The sequence below is a fragment of the Pseudonaja textilis genome, chromosome 4 (genome assembly GCF_049901715.1).
Source record: "Pseudonaja textilis isolate UNSWEBS1 chromosome 4, rPseTex1.2, whole genome shotgun sequence".
NCBI classification, from domain to species: Eukaryota; Metazoa; Chordata; class Lepidosauria; order Squamata; family Elapidae; genus Pseudonaja; species Pseudonaja textilis.
The window spans coordinates 32,977,979-32,988,132 of NC_141993.1; the positions used below are offsets into that span (position 1 = coordinate 32,977,979).

General features: G+C 42.3%; 1 protein-coding gene across 1 annotated transcript; it reads right to left on the minus strand.

The window, feature by feature from the left end:
• Positions 1–6,922: 6,922 nt before the first annotated feature.
• Positions 6,923–9,912, minus strand: FOXI2 (forkhead box I2). The gene is made up of 2 exons (XM_026704662.2): positions 9,327–9,912; positions 6,923–7,795 (listed from the first exon to the last, which is right to left on the minus strand). Exons 1-2 carry the CDS (start codon positions 9,910–9,912, stop codon positions 7,245–7,247), a joined length of 1,137 nt encoding a protein of 378 aa, XP_026560447.2. The 3' UTR covers positions 6,923–7,244.
• Positions 9,913–10,154: the final 242 nt, after the last annotated feature.

Consider the following 10,154-nt stretch of genomic DNA (forward strand, 5'->3'; position numbering starts at 1 on the left):
CTGCCCCAAGGCTCATCTTTGCAAAGACATTTCCCACCAACACTTCAAGGTAAGTCAGTCAAACAGCCAGAGACACCTCAGCTCAGATGCAAGAGTTAATGCATGCCTTAGGCAGATGAAGGGCATTGAAGCATTCAAGAGTGAAAAATAGCACGAAGGAGATAAATTACCATAAGTGAGACCTAATGCAAGTCAAAGTATCAGAATAACCTTCTTGATTGTACATCGCCACTTTGTCAGAACGTAACATTCCTGTTTTCAATTTGGGGAATTTGTTTCATAAATTGGTTCACCATCTTTCCTTGTAAAGATATTGTATGATAACTTTGCTTTACTTATAGAGAAAATGGCCACCTGTTTTTAATTTTCAGCTGCTATTTTTTTTTAACGCTCTGATCTCATAAATGAATCTGAATACTAGATAACTAGTTAGCCTTACATCAATTGCTTCCATAGAATATATGTGGAGGCTTGTGTTCAAGTAATGTGCAGTCTAATTTTGTGCACCATGATAAGGAAATAGAAACTCATAGGATGAGTTAACAGCTGGAGCAAATTTTATGCATTGTGAAAGCAAAGAAAATAATTTCATTTGCCTTTTGTATAACTTACATGGGTGGGTGGAAAGTGCTTGCATGATTTTTTCCCTCTTTGTTCTAAATATTTGCATTTTCAAGGACAAGGGAGCATGGTACCATATGTTGTTCTGCCCCTTCTCCTGAAAAAAATCTTGGAGAGGGGGTACTCATTAATCAGCCATTGGTCAACTGAAAAAGAGTAGTGCCAGGCCAGATTTATGCATATGTCCTTAATTTTTGTTTGCTGGGCTTGTAGCAGTGACATAAGCACATTCTCCAAACCCAAATATGACTTTCTGTCCAGAAATGATGATATAGTAAGCATGTTGCTTGCTTCTTATTTACCACAATTCTTCTTCCAATCCCTGAAAGATTATGTGATTGTGACTGTAAACATATTGTGACTGTAAACATATAAACTTAAGTTTTGTAGGAAGGGGATTAAAAAAAACCAGAAGAGAATGACCTCCATAGATTAGAAGCCGTGGTGGCACAATGGTTAGAATGCAGTATTGCGGACTAATTCTGCTGACTGCCAGGAATTCGATCCTGACCAGCTCAAGGTTGACTGAGCCTTCCATCATTCCAAGGTCAGTAAAACAAGGTCCCAGTTTGTTGTGGGTAACATGCTGACTCTGAAACATGCTGACGCTGAGTCAATCTTGACTCAAGGGACTTCTTAATTTTATTTTCCAGTGCTTAGTGGATTGGTATAATGATTCCACCTTTCCAATTTTTAAGTGGAAATAACAGCCCAATTCAATGTTTCAATAGTTGTGTGTGTGCATAAACAAATGTCCTCACTTCTACAACAGCATCCTGTTTGTTTTGTGATTGCCTCCTTGAAACTACACAGCCAGAGACAGGCAAGCAAGCAGATCAGCAGCAGCCTGTAAATGCTTCCCCCACCTCTCCCCCACTAAGAAAATAAGGTCCTCTCCCTCCCCCTTCTTCCCCTCCCACAAGAAAATGAGCACCTCATTCCCATGTAAGGAGCTTCCATCCTATATAGCCAGATCAGGAGTCTGTGTTCTCTTGGCTGATGCTGCATTGTCACTTTAATTTCTCACCAGAGCAGATGAGAATAAAGAACCTTTCCCCTGCAATTGTTAAAATTTTATCCACCCAGCCCTGAGGCATCACAAGACAAAATTGTTATAAAGTTGGTTGTTGGTTTTGAGAGAGAGAGAGAGAGAGAGAGAGAGAGAGAGAGAGAGAGAGAAAACTTATTATGACTGTGTAATTACTTAGGTCCCATAGAGAGGGGAGACTGAAAATAGCTGGTGGATCAGAGTTCTTCTTTATGGAGCAGGAGAGTGATTGAAATTGAGAAATGAGCAACAAAAGCAAGTTCAGTGTCATATTATCTGGATTACACAATGAAGAAAAGCAATTCTGAATCTGAGAATGAAGATATGCTTTAGAACATGGGTGTCCAATCTTGGCAACTTTAAGACGTGTGGTCTAAGTCAAAGATGATTAGAGGACTGGAGGTTAAAACATATAAAGAACGGTTGCTGGAATTGGGTATGTCTAGTTTAATGAAAAGAAGGGCATGATACCAACCTATTCTCCAAAGCATCTGAAGGCAGGACAAGGAGCAATGGATGGAAACTAATCAAGGAGAGAAGCAACCTAGGACTAAGGAGAAATTTCCTGATAGTTAGTGGGATGACTTTTCTTGTGGATGCTACAACACTGGAAGTTTTTAAGAAGAGATTGGGCAACCATTTGACTGAAATGGAATGGGGCTACACCTGAGCAGGGGGTTGGACTAGAAGACCTCCAAGATCCCTTCCAATGCTGGTATTCTGTATTCTATATTCTGACTTCAATTCCCAGAATTCCTCATGCTGGCTGGAGAATTCTGAGAGTTTAAGCACTCAAGTCTTAAAGCTGCCAAAGATGGATACCCCTGCTTTAGAATAAATGGGATCAGCACACATGCATGTCTTTCACATTTCCACATGCAGGAAAAGTCTGCTCTCATCTACCTGGTTGGTAATCAAAGGGAGGTAGAATGGAAGTAGATTGAGGTAATGGGACAAAATGGTAATGGGGCAAATAATTTAATGAATAAATAAACTAAATAAAAATAAAAGGAACCCAGAAAACAACTAATGGATGAAGAAGGCAGAGACTGGTAAGTGACCAGAGGAGGCATGTTGTACCTTCCACTATTCCCAAAACACACCATATCATATCCACAATAAATCACCTGATCTTGGATCAAAATTAATCAATGATAAATTATTTGTTCTTTTGAAGTTGTGGCAGATTGTGTCATCTTAAGGAGAAAAGCACTACTTGAAATGGTTAGACCATGGGTGTCAAACTCGCAATGTAACAGAGTTGTCACATGACATATCGTGACTTTTCCCCCCTTCGCTAAACTGGGTGTGGACGTGGTTAGCGCATGATGCATCTGGCTTGCAGACCACAAGTTTGCACCCCTGGGTTAGACAGTGTCATCAATACAGTGGGCATGACTTTGGGCAGATTCTGGGAGACAATGGAAGACAGTGGGGCCTGTTTTGCTGTGGTTCATGGGACCACAAAGAGTTGGACACAACTTAGTGACTGAACAATAACTACTACTTGAAAACAAGTTTTTCTGATGTCAGCATCAGGCTGGGAATGAGTTAAGGACATGATCATGTAACCAAGGACAAGGACTGTGCCTCACATGTCCTTATCAAATCCATAACAGGAGCAACTACTCTGCGCTCCCCTCAAAAAATACTCTTGGAACTTAAGCCCATTCCATTTCACAGACTTGAATTTTGCATCCTGGTAAGAGAGGGATGGCTGGCTATTTCTGGCTTCTTTTCTTAGTTTGATTAGATTTCCTTTTAGCTCCTTCCAGGATGTTTACCAAGGACTCATGGGATTGCTCTGGAAAACCGCCCAAGCATATTGGGTCTTCCTTTGTAACTTCCTTAACTTTCTTAGAAGAATGATAGAGTACAGCCTCATCTTTGCTGAAGTGTCCTTCTACTTCATGGCTGGGCTGCTTCAGGAATGGACTTGAGAACACTTCTGCTGTCAGCTTGTGGGAAATTGTGTATATCTCTTTTCCTGTTCATTTAGAGCTGCAGTCACCACAGGCTCTTCTGTGGCTGCTTCTCCTGAAGAAGTTTTTCCAACTTCTTAAGGTCTTTCTTAATTGGGAGATTGCATTCCAGACATGGTTAAGCAAGATTCTTATTCAGTAACATGATAAAGCACTCCAAACTCCACTGGCAAGATAACTAAACTGAAAAAGGAATCCCTTTGCCCTTTGACCCTCCAGGTGTACATTAGAGGACGTAAGTGTTATTTCTTTAAAGAAGAAGGATTAAATCTGGAGATAAATGGACAGCTAGTCTCACTAGGCTCCCACTGAACCTCTGTCTACTGCGACATTAGAGTAGAATGGTTAGAAAGGTAGTTTCCACACTAAATTCTAGCAGAACAAAGATTAAGGTTTTGAATCCATCCAGGGTTTCTTGAACTGAGTTAGTTAACCTGCTTTTAGTTTTGCTGCAGTCTGCCTTAAAACTCTGCTTCTCCACCTTTGAAGTATAGGAGAAGAGTTTTGTAAAGTGCTTCTTGAGATTTTGCAAAAAAAGCACATTAATAGGTCCTTAAAGAAAGTCCCATTAAACAGTGGAAAACCTCATTCTATAAGAGCATTTTCTGCACTTTCATTTTGTTCACCTTTATTGGCTTAAAGTGAATGCTGGGGACAACAGCAGGAAGGGGTAAGTCACTTTTACAACAGCTTCTATGGTTTAAAAGCACTCTGCTTGGAGTCTCTTAAAACTTCACTGAAGTCTGAGTGCTAAAATGGTTCTCCCCTCCCTACCATCCATAACCCTCACAAATTCCCTATAAAGGCATATTCCTTCAAGAAATAAATAGGTTTGGGTCTGATGACACCCGACAGAAACTATCTAATACAGGGGTCCCCAAACTTGGCAACTTTAAGACTTGTGGACTTCAACTCCCAGAATTTGAAGTCCACAAGCCTTAAAGTTGCCACGGTTGGAGACCCCTGCTCTAGGTTGTCATTCCATCTTAATGGTGATAGCAGTAAGGTCTACGTTTGTAGGAGAAAAATATGACAGTAAGGTTTCCAGTCTGCTGTCTAAAAAGGCTATATACATTTAGGACCATTTGTCTGAGTCCTTTATAGCACATAGTACAATAATAGTTGCTTGGCAACCATTTGGCTCTGTTTATCAAGCATTATTGCTTACCCTTTGTTTCTGAATTTTTCACAGAACAATCATAGCTAGAGATTGTCTGATTGGGACATTTTGCCTGCTGGCCCAACTCTAAAGAATTCAAGGTTTTAAAACAATTTTCCAAGGTACAAATACGAACCTACGAACCCACCACTGTATTTAAACCAGCAGTGCCTTCTGAATATAGAACTGCAATTGGAGAGATGCAACTTAACACACCACTGACAGAGGTGCTGACCTCGAAGTCCCATAAAGGCACAGCTTTCTTTCAAAAAGAAAGTCATATTGATGTGTGCTTGCAATTCGTGGAAGTTAATTCAGGCAAGAGCTTGGGTTGTAAGATACTGGTATTTCAGGACCAAAGTAATGAGATATACTTTTAAGACAATTTCTGTCCTGACAAGCATGTATTAATAACTAGCTAATCCCCAGTAGATGTTCATCTTCAGTTAGCTTCCATATGCCTAATATGTATTTGCTGTTATTTCCTGCAAATAGAGAAATTATAAATAAATCCTATTTTTTTTAAAAATAAATAAGCTGATTTAAATCCAGATCTGATGCCTTTTCTTTTCCATTTATGATTTATGCACAGTTTAAGCCTCTTAGCAAATGCTGATACTTTTTATGGATTTCAAATGAGCAAAAGCAATCACTTTTTTCTTTCTGAATACTTATTTCAATTCTACTGCAACTAACCTCCAAAACATTGCATAAAATTAAAGCCCTTAAATGATTTGCCTGCAGGCCATTTGGTTATCAATAGCTTGATGGAGATGTACCTGGGTTAGTTCTTTAAATGTTTATTTAAAGAAAAGTCAAGCAGCATCTTAATGCTTGGCAGAAGAAAGTATTTGCAATTGAATTGTTGAATGGTCTTTCTCATTCTGATCCTTTCCATTTGTGGCTTCATTTGTTAGTATCAGAGCTGTTGTCTTAAAGATGCACCCAAAGCATCTATTTATTTGTAATTTCAGGTATATATAACAATTGACTGTTTATTCAGTGGAAAAACAGCCAGTGCTATTTTATGTTTATTTAGAAGTTGGCATGATACAGGTTTTCCTCCAGAGTAAAAAATAACTGAAGTTTAAGTTTCAAACTTTCATTGTTAACTTTATATTTTGTAAGATCCAATTATGGCCATGAATGAGGTTCTGAGTTTTAAACACTGTAAGACTTCACTTGAAACAAAATATTCCACAAAACATAGTAAGAAATGTAGCAGAAATTGAGACAAATTAAATTAGGACAACATTTTATTTTGTTCACTTTATGGTCAGCAACATCCATTTAATATACATTTAAAATCTTTAAAAAATGTCTCCAATTTTTCTCAAAATATACCTACTTTCTTAAACTTGATCTGTTATATAAAATTTTCAAAAAAATTCTGTTATTGGTTAGTGCACTCTTTAAAAAAAAACACCTGAGGAGTTTAGTCCATGATAAGGCACAATATTGAGCTTGTAAAGAAAAATACTAAATGATTGGATGCTGGAACATTAAATGAAATTATAAAGATTTTTGCATAGTTCCTTGAAAAGTCTGAAGTAAATAGGATGCACTTTCAAATATATGTTAAAGATTAGATGGTTGTTGTTGTTGATAACAATGATGTGTGTGTGTGTGTAAGAGAAAATGAATTGATTATTAAGAAATATTTACCATTCTCACAAGTTGGTAATTATATTTAATTTCCAGAAAAGCAGCTGTTGTAAGACAGATAGTTAGTGATCCACGAAGCAAAAACAAAATATTTGGTATGTGATGAAAATCAGAAATGACATCTCTCACTACTAATTAACAGATGATATATTCTTATGGGAGATTATTCTGTGGGAACTCTAAGAACTGTGCCATTAAATTGTTGTTTTGATGGATAGTATCCAGTAGATTAGAGCTCCCTATCACCATTTGAATAAACCTACTTGAGATAAAACCATTTCAAAGCGGATCTCATAGAGGTCAAGACAGAAATGGCCAGGTTCAAATTATCCTATTTTGGACACGTGATATGAAGACCTAACTCTCTGGAGAACAGAAAGAGAAGTCTAGGATAGGGGTATTCAATTTGGCAAGTTTAAGACTTGTGGACTTCAACTCCCAGAATTCCTCCTCCAGTCATGTTAGCTCAGGAATTCTGGGAGTTGAAGTCCACAAGTCTTAAACTTGCCAAGTTTGAAGACCCTTGGTCTAGGATGACCAGCAGTAAGGTGGATGGACACAATCACATTGGTAATGAAGACCTTAAAAACCATGTTAGGAACAGATCTCCCTGGAGAAAAATCTGTATGGTCACTGAGAGTCAAGACTTGATGGCATTTAATCAACCAAATAGGACTGAGAATGCTGAAGGCTGCGTACATAAGGCAACCTGAGAAGATCCACAGTTGCTTATGGGGCTAATGTGGAACACTAGCTTTTCAGCATCAGTTTAAACTTCTGTCCCTTCTCTGCTATAAATCAGATTGTTCACACTAAAGGTGCTCAGGACAGGACTGTTGAGCCAGCTTGACTGCCCACCAACACCTGCATAGTAATTCATCCTGGAGTGGGAGTGGGAACTGAGTTCAAATGCTGAAGCTGGGAGGCTATTTGAAGGAGAGCAGGAGTTCAAATTGGGCCCGTTCTGCCTCCCGGGTGTGAATTCGGATACCGGCCCACCAGAAAGCTGTCTGGGGAAACCATTCCGGCCATGGGCCACAACGTTCATGGTTGAGACAAATGTGGAGAAACAATGGTTAGAGTCCAGGCTGGGAGATTTGCAGTCATTCATAGATCCCAGAGAGCACTGCAGCTCACCAGAGCCCAAGCTGTCAGCTTCAGGGCTCGGCTGAACAAGACAACTGTTACTTTTGTCCTCCATTTTGTTATGGGCTCCAGGCCCACCGGCTGCATCAGACTGTCTTTTCCTCTTCCTTCTGAAGTTGCCGTTATCAAACATCTTCTCACAGTTGGGATCCAGGGTCCAGTAATTCCCTTTACCTAGAAATCAATGGAGAACATGCGGATTTAACATAGAAACCCAGAGGCTTAAATAATCAAAGCAAATGATTCTAAAATGGGTAAAGTAATTGGAGGACAATAGGCAAAGGAAGTGCAGCAGACATCACTTAACATTGTCTTAAGAATTCATGGCAGAGCTGACATTCAAGTCCAGGACTTCCTGATTTATGGGAGTTTTAGTCATGGCATTACACTTGGGCCATTTTCTCACTTGTGATTTATACTCTCACCCAGCACTGGCTGTGGTGACAAATCACTAAAACGGAGATAGATTTTCTATCACCGTAGCAATGGATCAAGTGATGTTATAAGCTGAGATGACTGCTCAAAATGACCCTTTGATTGCATAGTTCACATTAGTGGCATATGATAAACTCAACATGTCCTTGCAAGATCCATCAGTTGCTGTGAAGAGGCTTGGAGAAACAGCAAGGCAGAAATGGAGCCAACAATATTTTCATTCTTGGCTACTATCTCATCCACAGTAACTCAAGAGAAAGCGCCCTTAATTAAAATAGGCTTAAGTGAACAGATGTAAGACTGCACTGCAAGCAGGTAAGTTACATTCCCCATGTCTAGAACATAACGCTTAGGGTGGTACATACATTAATCAGTTTGGGGTATCTGTATCAGTTTGGGATATCACATTTGCAACATTGCCATACGCACCCAAATCAGGATGAAGTTTCTGTGCAACCTCAGGTTGTGCATCGGTTGTGGCCTTTCCTGGATAAAGAGTCCCTGCATTCAGTCATCCAGGCCTTAGGCATCTCATGGTTGGACTATTGCAATGTTCTCTGTTCTTGAAGAGCATTGGGGAGCTACAGAGCTTCTTGGATGAGAAGTGAAATGTCTTCAAGGAAAAACCAAGCAAGTCAAGTTGCCTTTTGAAAAAGCACCTTTGGGTCAAACCATGACCTGGATGACTGAGACTCTCCATAGACCTGAAGTGGCAACCCTCTTAGGTTCCTTCTTCTGACTAGTGTGAAAAGGACAGTCAATCAAACACCCAAATGTTTTCCATGACTCTCAGGGAGAGAATGGGGAGAACCGCAGGAAGGAATTCCAGGGGGCCCCAAAGGTGCTTTTTTTCAAGAGGCAACTGGACTTCTTGGTTTTTCTTTGAAGACATTTCGCTTCTCATCCAAGAAGCATCTTCAACTTTTTTTTTTTCTTTCCTTTGAGCACCAGAGCTGAAGAAGCTTCTGGGATGAGAAGCCAAATGCCTTCAAAGAAAAACCAGAGGGTCCAGCCACCTCTTGGAAAAAAAAAAAGCACCTTTTTTGGATGACTGAGAATCCCCATAGAACAGGGGTCTCCAACCTTGGCAACTTTAAGACTTGTGGACTTCAACTCCCAGAGTTCCTCAACTGGGTGTTGAAGTCCACAAGTCTTAAAGTTGCCAAGGTTGGAGACCTCTGCCATAGACAGTTCCAGGGGCCTCTGCCTGGTTCACCCCGCCTGAGGTCAGGGCTCCAAGAGCCAACGGTTTCAAGTCGGCCTTGCCTACCTGGGTCGTCCTGGAGCCTCGGCACTTTCTTGAAGCAGTCGTTGAGCGAGAGGTTGTGTCGGATGGAGTTCTGCCAGCCGGCTTTGCTCTTCTTGTAGAAAGGGAAGTGGCCGGCCACGTACTGATAGATTTGGCTCAAGGTCAGCCTCTTGGCCGGCGCGCTCTGGATGGCCATGGCGATCAGCGCCGAGTAGGAGTAGGGCGGCCGCACCAGCTTGAAGAAATCCTGCTGGTGGCCGGTTAGGGACAGCCAGCTGAGCTCGGGGGGTCCCGCCGCCGCCGCCGCCTGGGCGGCCAGCAGCTGCCGGGCGCCCGTCCCGTAAGCCGCCGAGGGCACGAAGGAGCCGGACGCCCCGTTGGGACCGGCCAAGTAAGGGCTCGGCGCGACGGGCGCACCGTTGAGCCACAGATAAGGGGAGCAGCCGCCGCCGCCGCCGCCGCTCGAATCGCCCAGGCCGTAGCTGCCGTGATGCGGGACTCTGGGCGCCTGCGAGGTCGGGAAGAGGCTCCGCGGGTCGCAGAAAGTGGCCGCCGCGTCCAGGAGATCGCGAGCGCTGAGCGGCGGCTGGACCTCCAGCCCGTTCATCTCGGCCGCTTGGCGCACCATCAGGTCGAGCGAGAGAAACCCGTCAGCAGCGGGAGACCGGACCGGCCGGCAGCGCAGAGAGCCCGGTGGGTTACGAAGGAGCGGCCGGCGCCGCCCACTTCGCCTGCCCATCTGCCCCCCTCCCCGCCAGGGCCAGATCTCACCTCTTCCCGCACCGACCCTCGGTGACCTCCTTCCCTCCCCGTCGTCTCTTGCATCGGCGCCCTCTCCTTCCACATCAA

Excerpts from the sequence above, each read along its gene's own strand:
- FOXI2 (XM_026704662.2), bottom strand. The coding sequence starts at position 9,912 with ATGAACGGGCTGGAGGTCCAGCCGCCGCTCAGCGCTCGCGATCTCCTG. Across the intron at positions 7,796-9,326 it reads GAGGCTCCAGGACGACCCAG|GTAAAGGGAATTACTGGACC; the intron begins GTAGGCAAGGCC and ends ATTGATTTCTAG.